Below are 21,058 nucleotides of genomic sequence, written 5' to 3' on the forward strand. Positions count from 1 at the left end.
GGGATTTGTTCTCTGTTGTTAAAAGGGGCTATGCTGCTTCTGCTCAGCAGCAGGAGATTGTAACTATTGACAAATGATGAGTATTTTTTGTCAGGCACAATAAACACAAGAGTGCAGATTTCCTGGCACAGACATTGGTTTTAGTCAGATGCTTTCATTGCGTTATTAAGCACATATATATAATAATACTTTTGCTAACAAGACACAGCATGAACACCTAAGAGAAGGAGGATGATCTCTAAGGCTGGCTTAGCAGTAGAGGTGGATTAAGGGTCTCATACTTTTGCAAATGTATCACATGTTGAAGGCTAAGGGAATAATGCGGCTAAGGGAATGATGCAGCTGAGTCAGGCAGAGCAGCCCACTCTGGAGGTAGGAGCGTGGGAGGCAGCAGTGCCTTTGCAATAGTGTATGAATGCAGACAGTAATTATTGTATTGTGCTGCACACCAGGCACTGAACAACCTTGCAGAATAGGGTTAATCTAAAAAAACATACCAATGACATATACTGTATAATCAGAAGCCTATAATACTGGATTCTAAAATAAGCAAGGTTTACATTGGTTCTTGGTCGCTTATGCACTAAAATAACTTGCAGTAAATGGCTCTGTAACTGAAAGGAGAATTATGTCTGCACAAGGGGTTCAAGCCAGAACCAGGAATATAGTCCGGACGGCCAATCAGTGGGTCTCCAGCTGTTGTACAGAATTTAGCAACTCTTATAGCTGCATATAGCTTATAGCTGACTATATTCCTGGTTTTCTACAGCGTGGGCAGCTATAGGTTAGGATCTTAAACAAGGTGTCTGTAGGGGTCATAATAGCACCTGGAATCTAGGGTGGGCCTCTTGGTAGGGACAGAGACGGTGCCTTTGGTAGCAGTAGGATAATAGTCTCTGGGAAGGGACTGTGGCTGTGGGATAGCAGGTATAGTAGGGAGAGTTGTAGAAAACCCAAATGCACTGCTATTCAGTCCCAGTGTAGAAGTGCAACATTCAGGTCACCGATATCGCAGTGGAGTAAATTAGGGACCCCAAACTGTATGCTTAAAGTGGACCTGTCACCTACACATAAAAAGCTGTATAATCAAAGTCCTTTCCAAATTAAACATGAAACACAAAGTCTTTTTTTTCATTAAAACGTCCATACCTGTAGCTGCTGAGAAATTCTCTACCTTGTAATTCTCTAATCTCCATTGTAACTCATTTACCATACTATATGAATGGACTGTTATAAAGGTGTTTAAATATCTGATCTGTCAATCATATATTGCTTGCCCTGTCTCTATGCCTGAGGCATAGAGGTGGAGCAGTTCATTACTTTTACTTTCCATTCAGCAATTCCTACATGTCACTGCACTTCTCACATTGCCCCTTCCCTCCTCAGGCTCTGGTATAGTAGGGAGAGATGTTACCTATAGTAGTAGTGGGATAATACCCTCTGGGAAGGGATTGTGGCTATGGGATAACATGTATAGTAGGGAGAGATGGTGCCTATAGTAGCAGTGGGCATAATAGCCTCCGGGAAGGGAATGTGTTACTGTGGGATAGTAGTTATAGTAGTGAGAGGTGGTGCCTATAGTAACAGTGGGTACAATAGCCTCTGGGAAGGGAGTGTGGCTTTGGGATAGCAGGTATAGTAGGGAGAGATGGCGCCTATAGTAGCTGAAAAACACCGAACAAGAATGAAAGAAAACAAGAAACAAAAGGTGGACATGACTTTTCTTTTAAAAACTGTGGAACAATGCCAAATGTTTATTGTGAATTGTGTTTTTTGTTTAAAGTTGAAAAACAGTTTTTACCAATAATCAAATATAATTCTATGCAACTTTTCATACTTTATGGCATCCATCAGAGTTACTAAGGGGGTTATTCACTAAGCTCCGAATACCCGAAATTCTCTGAATTTATTAAACCCCGAGGGCTAAAAAGCACGAATATAAAAACATGGCATCTCAAACCTGTTGAGGTTGCATAAAATCAATGGGAACAGTCCCATTGCTTTTCGGTTGTGTCGGGGGTTTCGGGCAATTTCACAATGTTTTCGGAGCCTTCGGGTGAAAACTCAGAAAAATTCGTAGTTTTCGGGGAAAATTCATGAAAAAATCGTGATAATCTGAGCTTTTCTCGCAAAGGTAATTTTCGGGAAAATGTAATAATAAATAAGCGTTAAAAACGTTAGATCTGAGTTTGTAGCAGCCGATATTGAGATAAATTCGGACCTTGATGAATAACCCTCTTAACCTTTATACATGCTGTGCCGGCTTCAAGCAAGTTTTTGAGTTTATTTTTATATATATATATATATATATATATATATATATATATATATATATATATATATATATATATATATATATATATACACACACAATCCGAAAAGCTCCTAGCGCACACCGTTAAGGTGAAATACCTGGGTGCTACCTTCAGTGGCAGATTACGTAGTTTGCAAAAACGAAGATGCACACCAGGATTTGGCAAAAAGGTTAAAAATCCATTTTTATTAATTTACATTTAAAAAGAGCTGGTCAACGTTTCGGTCTAATTCTAAGGGTCTTGATAAAGGTCTTAGAATTAGACCGAAACGTTGACCAGCTCTTTTAAATGTAAATTAATAAAAATGGATTTTTAACCTTTTTGCCAAATCCTGGTGTGCATCTTCGTTTTTGCAAACTATATATATATATATATATATATAATATATATATATATATATATATATATATATATATATATATATATAATATCAAAACAGGGGGGTTGTGGGAGCACTCTAAAGGCTTTAAAGTATATATAAGTATAATAAATGCTATTGCATATGTACCCAAAACAGGGGTTATTTTGTTACAAAGTTATGATCATAAAATTGATAAGCCACCATACCACGTCAAGGTAAACCCCGAATGTTTAATGGACATTGATTAATGGTAGTGCTAAAATGCACATAAAATATAAAACAAGTTAGGGACCGCCATTCGGGGTTTACCTTGACGTGGTATGGTGGCTTATCAATTTTATGATCATAACTTTGTAACAAAATAACCCCTGTTTTGGGTACATATGCAATAGCATTTATTATACTTATATATATATACTTTAAAGCCTTTAGAGTGCTCCCACAACCCCCCTGTTTTGATATTGTATATTTAGCCAGGAGCTGTGGCATAGCTTCAGTGGTTGTAGCACCCCATACCCCCCCCTTTAAACTAGTGGTGATCCTATGCTTTTAAAATTGGGCGTTTGTTTTGGGAATATCTCTCCTTTAAAAGCCTGATTGCTGGCTGGGGAGGATTTAGCCCTTAGTGAAAAAACAGCGTTCAATGGACATTGATTACAGGTAATGCTAAAATGCACATAAAATATAAAACAAGTTAGGGACCGCCATTCGGGGTTTACCTTGACGTGGTATGGTGGCTTATCAATTTTATGATCATAACTTTGTAACAAAATAACCCCTGTTTTGGGTACATATGCAATAGCATTTATTATACTTATATATATATACTTTAAAGCCTTTAGAGTGCTCCCACAACCCCCCTGTTTTGATATTGTATATATATATATATATATATACACAGTTAGGAGCACTCACGGGTATCGTGGTAAAGAAATATCTTTTATTGGAGTGTTACAAACTAACCCAGCGAAACTAGCGTTTCGCTTCTCTCTGAACCGTCGTCAGGATGACTATATATATATATATATATATATATATATATATATATATATATATATATATATATATATATATATATATATATCCCCCATTTTAAGTCCCCTTAATTTTCATTAAGTTTCCCTTATTTCACATTGTTTATTTGTGTTTCCTTCTGTATATTACGCATAATACATTTCCCTGATTTAAAATTTTCCTGGATTTAACACCAATTTTTTTCTGAAAAACAAGAAGGGGGGTTATACTGTGTACTGCGTGTAGTTACGCATGTTTATAAATGCAATGTTAATTGAATTGATTTTGGGAAGTTGCTTGTACTGTGATCACAGTCCCTCTGGAAGATGCCTAATGCCAGCGCAGCAACCGGTGAGAAGGTTTTACTTGCGAATCGCTCAGGTATAATACACTAAGCACTTTTCCATGTGCACAAAAGGAACATTATGGTGGAAGGAAGAGGGAAGGGGAAAAACAACAGTGCAGTAATACGTCTTCATATATGTTGTTACATATATGAAGAAATATATGCATTAACAAACTTTACAGCTCCATCTTGTGGTTGTGTTAGTAGAGCACACAAAGTTTAAGCATGAATGCTGCTGCATATCTTTCAACACACAGAGGGTCCAAGTGACCAATGAACTACTACTTGCCTCCCCCCAAAAAATGCATTGTTTAAAGCAACAGGTTAATTCTCCATTTCTCCACTGCACTTGGTTGTATGGCAGCTCCGGTAAAGTAGGGTGCGTTTGGTGGGCCATAAATAGGTGGGGCTTGCGCAGAGAGGTCCAGGCTTGGGCAGATTTTGGGGGCAACGTTTTGAAAAGATGGAGGGGGGTGACCTTAAGTGCACTTGCAAAATTCTTCCTTTGTCATGCTGCTGGTGGGCAGGGCTCTCCAGCCAGGGTGACCGGTGGGCTAATAATGCCTGCATACTCTGAGTAGAGAGTTCTGTCTTCCAGAGCATACCTCCCAACTGTCCCATTTTTCGCAGGACAGTCCCAATTTTGACAGTTCAACCCTTAGTCCCGGATAGTTACTAAAATGTCCCGACTTTCACTTTGATCTGCACTGAACAGCCAGAAAAAGATACAAAGTTTCTACAACTTAATCGGCTTTTTGCAGAGAGCCCAGTATACGTGGCAGGTGCACTTAGATACATTTGTAATAATTTAAGATAAGCAAAGAAGCAATTGTAACAATTTAAGTTGAGAAAGTCTCTTGGGGAATCAATTGTACCTAGCAGGGATAGGGAGGGGTGACACTGCGATAGGGACCTTCGATTGCAATTCCACTAGGGCAGGGACTGATGTAGAACACTGTGTCAGCACTTTATAGAAGAATATAGTATTGTTTTTGTTCATTGATGCAAAGTGTAACGGAGTATAGTCGGTTCTTGGCAGAAGTTCTGCCGAGGATGCTGGTAGTTGTAGTCAGGCACATATCAGAAAAATAATAATGAAAAATAATAACCAGTTTACTGTATTTGCATGTATATTTGCTGCTACTGTTGTGTCTGGACAAGCCAACAAGGCTGAAGTCACTTTCTGTGCTGCTTCCTATCATCCCAGTAAAGATACAGTTATCAGCTGGCCATGAGAATCTGTCTTGGCAGGCCAAGTGAAAGTAAAAAGCAGAGGCTTTGGGTGATGCTAAATCTCCATACCAGTGGTTGATGGGCATTAAAGGAGAGTGATATTCTGAGACAATCTGCAATTGGTTTTTTTATTTTATTTTTAATTATGTGTTTTTTTTTAGTTATTTAGCTGTTTATTCAGCAGCTCTCCACTTGGCAATTTCAGCAATCTGGTTGCTATGGTCCAAATTACCCTAGCAAACATGCAATGATTTGAAGATGAGACTGGAATATAATTAGGGGAGGGGCTGAATAGTAATATAAATAATAAAGTTGCAATAAGAATACACTTGTAGCCTTATATTACAAATGACAGTTACACATGTCTATGAACCCAGTGAGAATGAAAAATGAATGGATATTGGCAAGTTGCTCAGTTTTCCATTGTTCCCGGAATCAGAAGGTCAGAGGACAGAAAGGGACAGCCAGATATGACCATCACCAGCTATTGGGAAGTTGCTTAGTTACATAGTTTCCTAACTCAGGACCAGCAGTTCAGAGAACAGAAAAGGATAAGTGACAAAAAATCTCAATGACAGTTACACATGCCTATAAACCCAGGAGGAAAGAATGAATACTGGGGAAGTTGCTTAGAGTTATATTGTTGCAAAAGTGGGAACCAGCTGTTCAGAGGACAGTAACGGAGAGCCAGATAGTGACAGACAATAGCAATGACAGTGACACGTCTATAAATCCAGTGAGAATAAAGGAATGAATGGATATTGGAAAGTGTTACATTGTTTCAGTAGTCAGAACAAGCATGTCAGAGGACAGAAAGGGACAGACAGATATTCAAAGACATTACCAATGGCACACATCCATAAACCTTTGTGAGAATGATCAATGGATGGATATTGGAAAGTTGCTAAATTATATTATTTCAGGATTCAGAACCAGCAGTTCAGAGATTAAAAAAAGGACAGATGGTGACAGACAGACATCAATGACAGTTACACATGTCTATAAATCAAGCGAGGATGAGGAATGAATGGATATTGGGAAGTTGCTTAGTGTTACAGTATATGGTTTGGGATTGTATCCTATTCATCTTTCAGTCTATCATTCAAACCACTGCTTGGACCAGGACAAGCCAGACCCGAGGAACTACATAACCAATTAATTTCAAAACTTGCAAGAAAAAAAACATTATGAAGACCAACAGCAAATTGACAGACTAAGAGCATCAATTCATTAACATTTAGTTCAGAACTAGATTCAAGCATAGGACGAAAGACTAAAATGTTGTCAGAGTATGATTTAGCAACACCCAGCAATTTTAAACAACTATATTTATAACATAGGGTATTTAATAAAACATTGTTACCTTTAATATGCACATGAATAAAAAATGATCTGGAAACATACCTTCCCAACAAAGTCAAAAGGATCTGCACCATAATAAGGAACTCCAGGTATTTGGTTTTGAACAGCACAATTCAGTGTCTTGCATAGATCAGCATTTTAACTCCCATAGGGTTCTAATCATTACCAGTAGAAGTACTTTTTTTGTTGGATTGTCAAAGAGGTAGGGTAGTGCTGAACAAAAATAAAAAAAAAGGCTGCAAACAAATTATCCATAGATATCCATTTAACAGTGAAATCTGCCTAAGGTTTCTGGTACGATGTAATTTGTGATCACCACAATTCTCTAAGGGAGACCAACCTAAATTCTGGGGTATTACTCAGGGAAGCAAAATCCAGGGCTAGGTGTACCAATTGAGTAAATGAGGAGCAGCTACTAATGGAGACTGTCAATTCTGATCAATATGTTTTACCCTGAATGATCTGCAATCAGAAACTCTGACGTGTCAATAGTATCGCCATCACCTAATGCCCTAGTGTTAGCAGTTGATCTCTTCTCCCAGGCCTGTTCTCTGTCAAAAGCATCCAGGAAACAATAGCTGAAAGAATTGCACATGTTGCCAGCCCAGCAGCTGTGTTTGTGTTGAGATACCCATATTCGTATATAAACAGAACAGCTCACTTTGTTTTACTGACGCAAACCTTGAACTGGAGGCAAAGATTAACGAAAATTAAAATAACTTAACATTGCCCTTATTTTATTATCTGTGCAAAGCATTACAATTGACCTGCAAGCAGAGGATTAGAGACATGTTGGGTTAGGGCCACTCTTGATGGTCCAACTTCTGGCTAAGCCCCAAATTAGCTTCCAACAGCTTAATTCAGGGGTACCATATATCAACACTCTTTGCTTTCAAACTGGTTCTTCCTTTTGAAATGTACACGTTTTCTTTGATAAAGTTCCAAGAAAATTAGCATACCCACCAACTGTTGGCAGGTTGGGCTCATCCCATAACAGGTCAGCACTATAATTTATACAATTGCAAATTCCTGTTTTAGGAACATTTTATAAGATTTAATAAGCCAGTTCCATTATCTGCCTACTTCGCAACTATTCAATAGTACAGCCAATTTAAGACAAGCAGATCTTTAACCAACTGAGCCATTAAATTGGTAAAACAAATCAGTCTGATAATCCCTTGGGACAAATATCTGATTACACAGGAGTTCTGCACAGAGCTGTCATCCATGGACCACATCTTCTGTGCAATACAGTTGTCTGCCAGGTCACTAGCTTAATGGCCATCAGATATTTATAAGGGACAGGGTGGTGTTGGGTACTAGTGATGTGCGGGCCAGACAGAAACCCACAGGTCAGGCAGGCTACCACAAAAAAATCTTCAGGTTGAGTACTCCCTTCCACTCTCCCCGCCTGCGACCTCATAATGACGGCTTTCAGCTAGCATTCCCTGAATTTATACTCACGTCTGTCCCGTCCCTTTTGCGACATCACTGTGGGGCGGGTTAGTGTCTAAAGAGTGGACTGAGCGGGCCATGTCAGAGGGGGAGGGTTAGGGTTGGATACGTGTCGAGGGAAACTCGGCCTGCACATCATATGTGGTCAAGTCAGAATTCACGTGTCTGCCCATGTATGGGTCCCTCTGGTTAAGGATTTAAAGGAGAACAACAGCCTAACTAAAGAAGTAGCTAGAAATGTTGTACATTATGGTTTGGGCTTCTGTACCAGCCCAAGGCAACCACAGGCCTTTAGCAGTAAAGATCTGTGTCTCCAAAGATGCTCCAGTAGCTCCCCATCTTCTTTTCTTCTGATTCACTGCACATGCTCTGTGCTGCTATCACTTACTGAGCTTAGGGACCGACTCAAAATATACAGTACACATAGAATTTAAATGTCACAATATAAGGCTGATTAGTAATTAATACAGATAATTACTACATGGCAGCAGAGAAACCAGTGTAACTAGCATCATAATTTAATAATCAGTCCTGTAGCATCAGTTTATATTACAGACAAACGTAATTTTCTGCTTGATAATTTGCAATGACCCCTAAGCTTAGCTTCTCAACGGCTCCTCAGAGCCCACTGAGCATGTGAGTGTCACAGACACTTTCCAAAATGGTGACCCCCTGTGACAAGTTTGAAGTCCTGGATCATTGCTGCTATTGAGAAGATGAAACTTTAGGCTGGTGTAATAAGTTCAGTATATAAAATGTGGCATTTTTAACCATATTCATTTTTAGGGTTTAGTTCTCATTTAAAAGATGTGTGGTTTTGTCTCTCCTTGCTATGCATATGACCAGATTAAGCACTGCTTTTTCTTTTTTTTTTAAGAGAGAAATATGCTCCCATTTGCTACTCTATTGGAGTTACAGAAGGAGGAATGTGAGAGGAAGTTTTTTGGGATTTCCAACTTGCAGACCTGAGAACTGTTGGACTTAAAAACTCTTAAGCCCTCCAACAGCCGCTAATCTAACCGAAGAAACTCCCTTTGACTAATAGCTCAGTGTTTTGACTAAAGGCAGAGACCTCATCCTGGAGTGCCTTATATCTTCACTAAAACCAAATTAAAAAAAAATTCACATAAAACAGTACTTGATGGCAGAAAAAGACCAGTCAGTTGTTCTAGTCTGTCCCTTAATGTTTATTTCATACGTTTATCTTCTTTTTCTAAGGAGAACAGTCCTTTTAAAACACTGGTACTGAGAAAAAAATCAAAGTTGTAAATACCAGTTGGATTAAAAAAAAAGTCAAACAAAAATCCCTCAACTATTTTTAATTATGCTAGAAAATTGGTTTCTAATTCATCATAAAACCCAGAGAATCCTCTGCTGCAGGAGAACATTATTAGAGGTCCCAGAAAAAAAAATATAGTTCAGACGCCCAAGATTTGGAGTAACTTCTGTAGACTATTCAAGATACAGTTGCACAGCCTTCGGGCTTAGCCTTTATGCCTCGCACTGTAGGGAAGTTAAAGTTGTTATGCTCAGTATGTTTCTGCTTGATACTTTCATCCTGAATACTTGAGGTTCATTTGTCACATGTCACAGGACACACAGTTAAGACGCAGCAACCAGCTGTGGTTTTGGCCTGTTCTTGACGGCTTGTTTCTCTGTTAAGACAAGTATTTGTTAAGAAAATTATCAGCTGCCAGAAGATAAAAACAATTTATGGGGGGGGAACCACTGCCACAATATTCTTACCTGGTACAGTGTCTGAAAGAGGCTCTGAAGGGGCCTCGGGAAGCTCCAGATCTTCCTATAAGAAGTAAATAATATTGCATGAGAGTTCATCAAAACCTTCATTTCGTCGTAGGGTTGGGGTGATGTAACTTATTGAATGTCAGAGCCGGGCCAGGTGCCCTAGGCAACCTGGGCGGTTGCAGTGGTGAATGGGCAATAGCGCGAATTGATGCACGTGGACACAGTTGGGTAGAGATGAGAGAAGACATGGGGTAGGAGCGGGGAAGGTATGTGCCTGGTGCCCCCCCCCCCAAGGTTTGCGCCATAGGCACATGCTTACTCTGCCTACCACTAGTTCCGGCCCTGCTGAATGTATCATAAGGGACCAGTTATTCATGATATAACTTAAGGTGGCCATAGACACACCGATAATATCTTACACTATCTTAAACTAATTTTTGTCTGATATTTGGTGTGTGTGTGGTGGGAGACAAGTCAACTTGTTCGCCTCACGATTTGGCAGAGGGACAGAAAGGATTTTACCTTTGAACTTCACACTTGTAAATGTACATCAATAACACCTTAAATCAATTCGGATTGAGGTGTTTGATTTTTTTTTTTTTGGCTAGGAATTGTCCGAAAAACTATTTTTTTTAAAGAATTTAGAGGAATTCATATTTTTTAGTGCATCGTTTGCACTTTTTTTATTTAGTCATGGTTTAAAAAAAATCTCTAAAATCACACCTTTGATAAATAGGCACCTTAAAATTAAACACCTAATGGTTATTCCTACCTTTTTCTTAATGGTACAGATGAAGAATAGAATGATCAGCGGGAAAATACTACTAAAATGTCAGGCTGCACTACATTAATACTAGAAATATTAGAAACCAACACACTAAACACTATGCATTAGGATTACAGTTATACAATGCTAGGGGGAGTATTTTTTGCATTTGTTTAATGCAAGGGTTTTGTACTAAACATTTTTTGCAGGGAAATTAAAATTCACACACACTACTGTGGTAGTTAGAAATGTGCCTGGCCTTAAACAGTAAGTAGCTTTTAACTATACCAAGCGCAGCTGCTTTAATATGAAGGAAAGTGTCTACTCACGATCTCTGTGCATGAGTAGGGATTATATTGCAGATGAAGAAAGGTATATAGTTAAAAGCTCCTTACAGTTCAAAGCCTGGTGTCCCTCTCTGTTTACTGAACGAGTGGTAAAGGCAAAATAAAGTACAACTGTTGTGATAGGTTTAGCACAGTGATGATACTGATAAACATAATGAAATGGGAAAAGACGTGGAGACAGCAGGACATATAAAGAGTGATAAAAGAAAAGTACAGATATAGTCTGAGATAGAGTAGTAAATATAACTCAGAGCAATTGAAAGGGGATAAAGAAGACAAGGTATGTAGAATCAGTGTTGAGTGAGATGTGGGCACTAAGAAGAGAGGGACCAAGAAATGGTGCAATTAAAATGATAATTTTCTGCTACCCCCCTATTTAACCTTTCTCTTAAATGAAAACTGGCATGTCTGGGTTTGATGCAATACTCTGGATCCATTTTCTGAATTGCAAAGTTTAAAACTAGCATGTCTGGAGATAAAGCAATACTTTGGATCAATTTTCTGTTTTAAAATGTTAATCCTAGCATGTCTGGAATTAATGCAATATTTATGAACCCGGTGAGCCCAGATGAGTATGTATCATCATTACATGTGTAAATGCATGCATCAGGATTCTAATAATTAATATGTAAATATTAATTCCTACTGCACTCCAGAGAAAGTGGAGGTCTAAAGAAGGCCTACCTGGTAACTATATTTATATTATAGTAAGTTAGATAGATGGCAGGGTTCAATGATATCATAGCAGTATTTAGTAAAAGGGCACTGACACATTGGGGTTGCAAGCAGATTTTTCCAGATATGGTATTTAAGAAGTAGCTGGATCAAAACAGCTTCATAGTTTAAATGCCCCTCACCTGAGTAATAGCTTCTAGTTCTTCTAGAATTGCCTCTTCATCCTCAGCAGTCAGGCTTCCTGAAAGCATCTCATCAATTTGCTGCAAAGGGTTATAAATAAAATGTAATTTTAAACAATAAGCTGTAATCACAAGTCTTCAGATCTACCAATCTGTGTTATCGCCATAAAGAAGACATACTTGGTGAATGACCAGCTGGTCTACAGTTAGTCGCAAGATTACAGTAAATGAACAAGTTTTTAGAGAGTAGACAGTTTCGTCAACATAACATATCAGGCAACTAGAACTTACCCTCTGATATTCAATGCCCTCTTGCGTCTCTTCCATGATCTTCTCTACTTCCTCAATAGACATAACCTGAGAAGGAAGAAATGGTAAATCTGCTCAATACAGAAAGTAATACTGATCATTGCAGCAGCTTCCCTATTAGCAGCTACTACGGAGTTGAGGTAGAGTAATATAGCTGTTCCACAGCATGGCTATTTACCTCATGCATTTTCTTCAGCCACTCATTTCCCACTTTCAATCCTTCAATCACTTTCATTTCAATTTGGGCAAACTCTATGTCATCAACCTGCAATACAAAACCAAGCTTTAATAAGACAGAATTCAATTCAAATCACAATTTGAGTTTATTCTATTCAAATTTAGTTCTTGTATCTGTCAGTTAAACAATGAACACAAAATTAAGCTTTAGTCCTGTTTGTTTGTTTTTTCACATCATGAGGATCCCATATATTAAATATAATGTAGAGAAGCTCCATCAGTCAGTCTGTGATTGACTTGATCTACTCCTGTAAATTAATACTTGAGGGGAAAAAACACCGCTTCTCTCTACCTCATTAATATTATCAAGTAGAGAGAAGTGTTCCATACGGTAGTCTGCCCTTGCCCTTAGGGTAGTGACAGATGTTGTGGATCTCAGCCTGCAGGCCAAGAATCCGCTCCTCCACTTCTCAATGTGCCTGCATCTGATATATTGCCTCAGCTGAGGTGCAGGCAGATTTCAACACTAAATGCAAACACGAAATGCTAAATCTTGCCAAAATCCACCTTGTCTGTCTGTTCTGCCACCTTTTCTGGAAAAAAATACTGGCCTTCCTATTTATTTATCTTTTTTTCCTATTAATAACATTGGGATCAGCCATCATTTTTACCGACAAGGCCGGTAAAATACAGGCCAGGTGGCAAACATAGCTCTGGAGCAGAGGCAATGTATCAGATGCAGGAACATCGAGCAGGGGAGGAGTGGATTCTTAGCCTGCGATACACAACATCTGGCACTAGTCTTACAGAATATATTGGAAACTGATGCTTTAGATGTAACAAACAAGGCTTGGCAATGTTAATTAAGAATAGTAAATCTGAGACACAAGGCCCAGCAAAAAGTTCCTATTACTGAAAGCATTTTTTTTCTTATTTTTAGCACAGAGTATGCAATGGTTAATCTTTGAGACGAGCGCTTAGTTTGTTAGTTTAGCACTCTAAACAAGGTTTTTTTTATTTCCCTGATAACTGCTCTGAGAACCAGTACCAGGAAAATGGTGCATAATATTGCATATTTTTTCAGGTGTTCGAGACACTTTAAAATGTGTTTATTAAAACAGTTTGTGACTATAATTAAAGGAAGACCATCTTGGCTGATGCTAGCACAAGAGTGGTGTCACTTAACATGCAAATTAATCAACGGACACACCATTTTTTCCAGGTTGCTGATCTGGTTATCCGTTTTCTCCAGAAGCTGTTCCTGGTATCTTTTCTTCTTTAGCAATAATTTGGCTTTCCTGGAGGTAAGAAGCAGATATTATCATTGAATGAGTGAATTTCAATGGCAGAACCCCTCAGGGCAGCCCGCGCGCCACTGAAATGAGGGCCGTACGGAGGGGGTGGGGGCCCGGCTGCGCATCACGCACCAGGGCCCGTCCCACTCTAGTTACGGTACTAGTGAATTATAACACAGTTGCAGTATGATTCACCATTCACTACCATGGTAAAATCGTTTTTATAATGCACAGACTTTACTCAAATGTATCATTAAAGGACAAGGAATGGATAATTCATTTGGGGATGTCAGTGCATTATATTGATATGTTTTTTTACCAAGCAGGTGCTCCTTTTCGGAACCAATGTACCAACCCAGCAAACTTTGTAAGGAATCACCATCTTAATTCTATTCTGTGGGATCCCCGTGAAAATTTGGGCTTCCACATGCATGGTATAGCAAAATAATTTTATTATACTGAATTCACAAATAAATACATGTATTTTAGTATAGTGAACATGTGAGCATATGCAAAAGATCCCTGGAAATTAGAAAAGGAGCACAAGCCCAGGTTAAAAAAAAAAAACTTAGTGATTTAATTCACTGGGGGTTGGTACCTAATATTGTGACATTATGACACCCCCAAGTGAATTCACCTTTCTTGAAATTGTTTTGTGCCCAGTGGAGCTTACAGTCTAAGTCACTAACCCAGTAACCAATTAACCTGCCTGTACATTTTTGGAGTTTAGGGGGGAACCGAAAGACTAGATCTCCATCACCACATTCCATTTGTTTTCCATCGCCATTGGCTTACTTTAAAGGGATCCTGTCATCAGAAAACATGTTTTTTTCAAAACGCATCAGTTAATAGTGCTACTCCAGCAGACTTCTGCACTGAAATCGATTTCTCAAAAGAGCAAACTGATTTTTTTAAATTTAATTTTGAAATCTGACATGGGGCTAGATATTTTGTCAATTTCCCAGCTGTCCCTGGTCATGTGACTTGTGCCTGCACTTTAGGAGAGAAATGCTTTCTGGCAGGCTGCTGTTTTTCCTTCTCAATGTAACTGAATGTGTCTCAGTGGGACATGGGTTTTTACTATTGAGTGTTGTTCTTAGATCTACCAGGCAGCTGTTATCTTGTGTTAGGGAGCTGCTATCTGGTTACCTTCTCATTGTTCTTTTGTTTGGCTGCTGGGGGGGGAAAGGGAGGGGGGTGATATCACTCCAACTTGCAGTACAGCAGTAAAGAGTGATTGAAGTTTATCAGAGCACAAGTCACATGACTTGGGGCAACTGGGAAATTGACAATATGTCTAGCCCCATGACAGATTTCATAATTGAATATAAAAAAATTGCTCTTTTGAGAAATGGATTTCAGTGCAGAATTCTGCTGGAGCAGCACTATTAACGGATTCATTTTGAAAAATTTTTTTCCAATGACAGTATCCCTTTAACTCCTAACACAGTCAAATCACATTCACTTGTGCAATTGCACTTATCACTAAAACATTTCTTACTCTTTTTTGCCATCATGTAGTAACTGCTTGGCCAACTCCCGCTCACGTTGCAGCTGTAATGTGATCTTCTTTTGGTACTGCTTCAGCTTGTCTCTTTGTTGCTTTAGTTGCTGAACAGAAATAAGCACTACGTTAAATATAAGTTTATCATTATGGCAGCATCAAATCATAACTTTGCTCGTTTGACAATCACACAGAACACATATACATAATTAAATTATGATACATTACACTTCATTACTAACTAAAAAAACACTACTAGCTGCTTAAAAGAGAAGAATTAAAAATAGCTGCAGGTAAAAAAGATTTCTTATAATGATCAGTAGTACATCTCGGTAAACATCTGTCTAGGGTAATTGAATGTGTTTGTTTAGGGTAATTGTAAAATAACATTTAGATGAATAACCCTAAATACTGACAGTGATTAGAAGATTCTACAGTGATTAGTGAGTCTACAGAAGATTAGATCATGAAAGATCTGGTTAATTTCTTAAATAAATTATGTCCAACTGGTATCCCTGCCGTTACAATTCTTTTAATCTGAGAAATATAAGATAGTGATGCATTATGCCTTACCTGATTAGAATTTGTAGAAAATGTCTTATTTTCAAGTTTGTATAATTTTTTTTATGATGACAACCTTCAAAATCTGCTAGGTGCTATCTATCATGCAACACCAACTGTCAATGTTTTCCACTAAAATCGCACTGCCCCAGTATACCTTCTAGGTGCCATGCCACCATGTTCTTTCCATTTCCAAAGTATTCTGTGCGCTACTCTAGGCAGGCACATGCGCATTACGTTAATCTGTCCAGAGTGGCACAGAGAATACACTGGAAAAGATTCAAACATGTCAGTGCAGCACCCTAGAATAAACTACACTAGGCCTTACAGTTAGTGATATGTCTTGCTGGGGGTGGTGACTAACATATTGGCATTCCTACGGCATTACATGTTAGTTCCCCTTTAAAGTTAATTATCCATTTGATGTTGCACTTTGCCTTTGCATAAGCCATGGGACATATATGAAGGCATTATATCAGACGCGCCATCTATTATATCATGTGAAATATCAGATGTGCCATCCATTTGTAGCTGAAACCACACACAAACTTAACAGAAGCACTCTAATAGGCCAGTCGTACCAGAAGGAGGATTTGGAAACAGGGGCATGTGAGCTGGATGCCACCCTCCAAATTTTATGGTTTCCAGCTTTCGAAAAGGCTCAGTAAACTTCTGTGTGTGGTATCATTATACTAATATAACCTAGCATTCAAAGGTGTACTAGCACATTTCAAAAAGGTCAACGGTAATGAACTAGAGTACAGCAAAATGCTGCCTGCAGCACATCCACTCACGATTTATCAATTACTCTGGTCTTAGATCAGAACTTTAAGGCTAAATGAGTATTGCTACAAACTCAGAAATGAACACCATTGACTCTGGGGCTGTAATTTGCATCACTCGCCTGCCAGGAGGATGATTCTGAAAGGCTGCCCACTGAGAAATGGGAGTATAATTGATTGGTGTGGTTTGTAATCCCATAAATTCTGAACAGCATAGTGTTGTTAAATTACACAAGCAACAAGTGAGTGTCAAAGCATGGTGGGAGAGCAGCTACTGATACTGGTTCACATTTTTACCATGCTAGAGAGAAAGGCTCTGGATCTATGTAGGTTCAGGTTACATATCCAGACAAGGTGATTATAGCCTAATCCTTATTAAACTGTAGTTCATTTAGTGGACTGGGCATGGGGATTTTGTGAGGCGAAGAATAGTTTTAGGATCTAAACAGGAGCTTCTGGACAATGCCAACCATATATCCATATTTAATAATAACCCCACAGAAATCTGACATGGAAATAGTAAATGTACACTTATATAACACCCTCTGAGTATGAGGATAAACAGGAAAACAGTGTATCTAAAGAAAATTAGAACTTTCACAGACAGGAAGACCATAAAATAGCATACTGAATTCACCCAAAATGAGCATACTGTGCTTCATGGAGCACATTCGATAAAATCAAGTTTCCATTTGATGAAATGCACTTCATAGCAACCACAGCATCAAAAAAACTGGTCTTTATACAGTCAAGGCTGATTATAGCCAATTTCATGCCATGGGTTTCTTCAGGGCTCTTTGGTGTCTGTACCTGCACTCAACCCCTAAATCAGGCCAGTAAGAATGAATATGATAAGTTAAAATGTACCTAACAAACTTGGGGTGATGGGGTCTAGGGCCCTTGAAACTAGATAGGGCAATTTGTCCTTTAAAAATGCGCCAGATGCAGATTTGACACTCACTGGTGCCACAAGGGTTTTTTTGTTTTTTTTTAAATATACGCAATTGCATTAAAAGAAATACAGATGTTTAGCCAACAAAATACCAACCCTATTCCTATGGACAAAATATCCCAACGGTGCTAGTATCTGCTACCAGGGCCGCCGTTATGGAGGCCTTGTACATATGGTGCATTTTATTGTTCTATAGCCAATGAGTGTCTTCTTTGTGTCTTTTTGTAGATCTGTTATGAACAGATTCTGTTGCAGTATCTACTATCATTTATATCCCTTGGGTGTAACAGACAGGGCCGCCGCACAGGGGGTACAAGTGTTCGGGCCCGGCCTTAAGAGGGGTCCGGCAGTGTTGAACTTTTTTGAAAGAGCCAGGCCCCCCTTGACAGAGCCGAAGCCGTGCCACCTCCTTCTTAAAGGGACACTGTCATGGGAAAAAAAATTTTTTTTTAAGTTTATCAGAGCACAAGTCAAATGACTTGGGGCAGCTGGGAAATTGACAATATGTCTAGCCTCATGTCAGATTTCAAAATTGAATATAAAAAAATCTGTTTGCTCTTTTGAGAAATGGATTTCAGTGCAGAATTCTGCTGGAGCAGCACTATTAACTGATTCATTTTGAATTTTTTTTTTTCCCCATGACAGTATCCCTTTAAGTCCTGAACAGCGGCCCTGCATATGTATCATCTGCAGGGTTGCCATGCTGGTGGGTTTCTAGTCAAATTGGGCTAGTTTTTAAAGTTGCCGCGGGTTTGGATTTTTAAGCCCATCCAATTTTTTAATGCAAATTAAGCATGCAAGCCTGCTGCTGGGGAGCAGTGAGCAGATCAGCACCTGTGTTAGGTATGTAAATTCACACACACACATATATATATATATATATATATATATATATATATATATATATATATATATATATATATATATATATATATATATATATATATATATATATATATATATATATATATAGTGAATAAAGTACCCCCTCTTGTAAAAAATAAGGATATTATAAGTTACAGAGGAGTTTCATGACCATATAAAAACACGAGGCCGAATATTTTTATACAGGTCATGGAACTCCGAGGTAACAACTAATATCCTCAGATTTTGCAACAGGGGGCTACTTTATTTATTATAATACACACGTTTCAGTGAGTCATGTGACAGAAATGACATCAGAACTCGCCGTTTAAAACTGTCGACATCAGAACTCACCGTTTATAAGAATATAATTTACAAGATATTCATGGCTTTTGTGTATTATATATATATATATATATATATATATATATATATATATATTTAAATAGACACTTCATTTATTTGATAACCTTATTGTTTTACTTTATACACTTAAGCCCTTTTTTCAGTGTACAAATTGGGCTATTTTTTAGAGCTACTTTTAAAATGGCTTTGGCTAGTTTATTTTTTACGTCATCTGTCTGCAAATGCCATCAGTAGTTATTTGCGCTGCTGCTTGCCGATATTCTAATTTGTTCTATGTTTTGCAGAATTGGTGGGGTCTTTGCTATACATAATATACAACACTGTGGATCTCATATGGCAGCTGGGAGTTATATGTGGACTGGCCATACTGATTTAGGACACAGAATCCTAAATCTGAATTCCCCTCGTACAGCAGAATGATGGTGGTACTCAGTGGTACAGGGTATGGAAAAAACACCATAATCGTGATGGAGCAGCCCACTGGCCATACAGACAACGAATGCACACTATAACACTGATTTTAAGATGAACACAAAGTGGAATTAGTAACAGGGAAGAGAAGATAAACAGTGACACTAAGAGGGAGGGTCACCCAATTACTTAGAGATAAGCACCCAGGGGCGAAGGCAGACACCATAGAACTCCCCCTCTCACCAGGACAGCTTTGTCTTGCTCGGTAACCCGACTACGTCTTTTTCGAGCGAAGAGATTCCCCATGTTGATTCCCAGTCACCAGCCTCCCGCATCCCCTCCCGCCAGCGGCCTCCACGCTGGGATTTCCCACACTACCGGTTCGAATACGGAAGCTGCAAGGGTTCAAACGCAATCTAATGACGGCAGAACGTCTTGCGTTCTGGGAAATGTAGTCTTTTCAAATACTTTTCTCTGTGCAAAGTGGAGACAATAAAGCAATACAAGTTCCCAGAGAAACATGTCACGATGTGACGTTCGTGCTGTACTATGTGATACATTCTTTAAGTCAATGTGAAAATGGCAGAAATGAATGGATAGGCGCTTGGCAAGTGCTGCGAATTGTGTTCCTGTCCGACCAGAACGGAAGACGGTACATTTATACATGTTACACACACACAGTCTAACATTGAAATCTTCCCTTGCAAGTTAGGCACCCCGCACTGTCAGAAAAAAGGGATCATTTTGGGGTTGTGGTTAGACCATCGCAAAATGTGTGCCAATGCCCATAATTGCCCTATGCCATTAAAATACCCCCCTCGCCAGCTGTAAGTACTGAGAAAAAATAGAATGCCAATACCTTAATCGAAAATGGGGGGGTTCCCAAATTAATTAAGTGCTCTGGACACGCTCTGGGGAACCCCCCATTTTTGATTAAGGTATTGGCATTCTATTTTTTCTCATTAAAATACCCCCAACATTTTTGAAATAGAAAGAGGTTTTTATGTGTTATTACAGTTTTGCTAATGAAGGTGAATTGCCCTTAAGGCTAAAGGCACACTAGGCGATAGCGCCGCGATTTGACTCGCGGCGACTTTTCGCCGCGACTTTTAATCCGCAATCGCTGTGGAAACTTTTGCGCTGGCGTCTATGGGGAATCGCGAGCGTAAAAACACACGCGGCGATCTTTTTTCTATTGTCGCTCGAAATCGCCTCGCTAGGCGATTTCGAGCGACAATAGAAAAAAGATCGCCGCGTGTGTTTTTACGCTCGCGATTTGACACGATTCCCCATAGACGCCAGCGCAAAAGTTTCCACAGCGATTGCGGATTAAAAGTCGCGGCGAAAAGTCGCCGCGAGTCAAATCGCGGCGCTATCGCCTAGTGTGCCCTTAGCCTAAGGCTGGTGGCGATATTAGTGGCCCAGAGACAAATCTCTTCTTCAAGTGACTAATCTCCCCAAATGCCATCCAGCCGGCTAGAATGTAAATCGCTTTGGCTTTCCAGTCGCCCGAAGTTTCCTTGTAAGGCAACTTCGTAAAACGAGGTGCTCCGAGTGCCAAGGAGTTTAAGGATATTAGTCGCCCAAAAAAGAAGAGATTTGTCCCTGGGAGACTAATCTCCCCACAATAGCCACATCTGCCACCACCCTGAAGCTGCAAATCACAGTTTCCCCAAGAGACCCGCTTATCCTAAATTGTTACAATTGCTTATCTTAAATTGTTACAAATTGTTACAAAAGTATCTAAGTAACTTCTGGCCAATTAAGTTAGAAAGTTTTATCTTTTTCTGGCTTTCAATGCAGGAGATCAAAGAGAAAGTCGGGACATTTCAGTAACAAATCCCGGACTGCGGGTGGAGCTGTCAAAATCAGGACGGTCACGCTTAAAACGGGACAGTTTGGAGGTATGCTAAAGGTATGCCACTTCTGTGGTAGAAGTGCCAGCTTATCTAACTTCAATATATTTTCCATATAAAAAAGGGAATTGTATAATCCTATTCAACAAAAGGTAAGGAATGGACATGTACAGTGGTTA

The 21,058-nt window shown here is 39.1% G+C and overlaps 1 protein-coding gene across 1 annotated transcript; it reads right to left on the reverse strand.

The window, feature by feature from the left end:
- Positions 1-9,252: 9,252 nt before the first annotated feature.
- chmp6.L (charged multivesicular body protein 6 L homeolog) lies at positions 9,253-19,393 on the reverse strand. Its single transcript, NM_001091068.1, is given in 8 exon segments — positions 9,253-9,741; positions 9,833-9,887; positions 11,803-11,883; positions 12,094-12,159; positions 12,290-12,376; positions 13,499-13,586; positions 15,085-15,194; positions 19,267-19,393. Coding segments are annotated over 8 exon segments (603 nt in total). The 5' UTR covers positions 19,330-19,393; the 3' UTR covers positions 9,253-9,688.
- Positions 19,394-21,058: the final 1,665 nt, after the last annotated feature.

Source organism: Xenopus laevis, chromosome 9_10L (genome assembly GCF_017654675.1).
Source record: "Xenopus laevis strain J_2021 chromosome 9_10L, Xenopus_laevis_v10.1, whole genome shotgun sequence".
NCBI classification, from domain to species: domain Eukaryota; kingdom Metazoa; phylum Chordata; class Amphibia; order Anura; family Pipidae; genus Xenopus; species Xenopus laevis.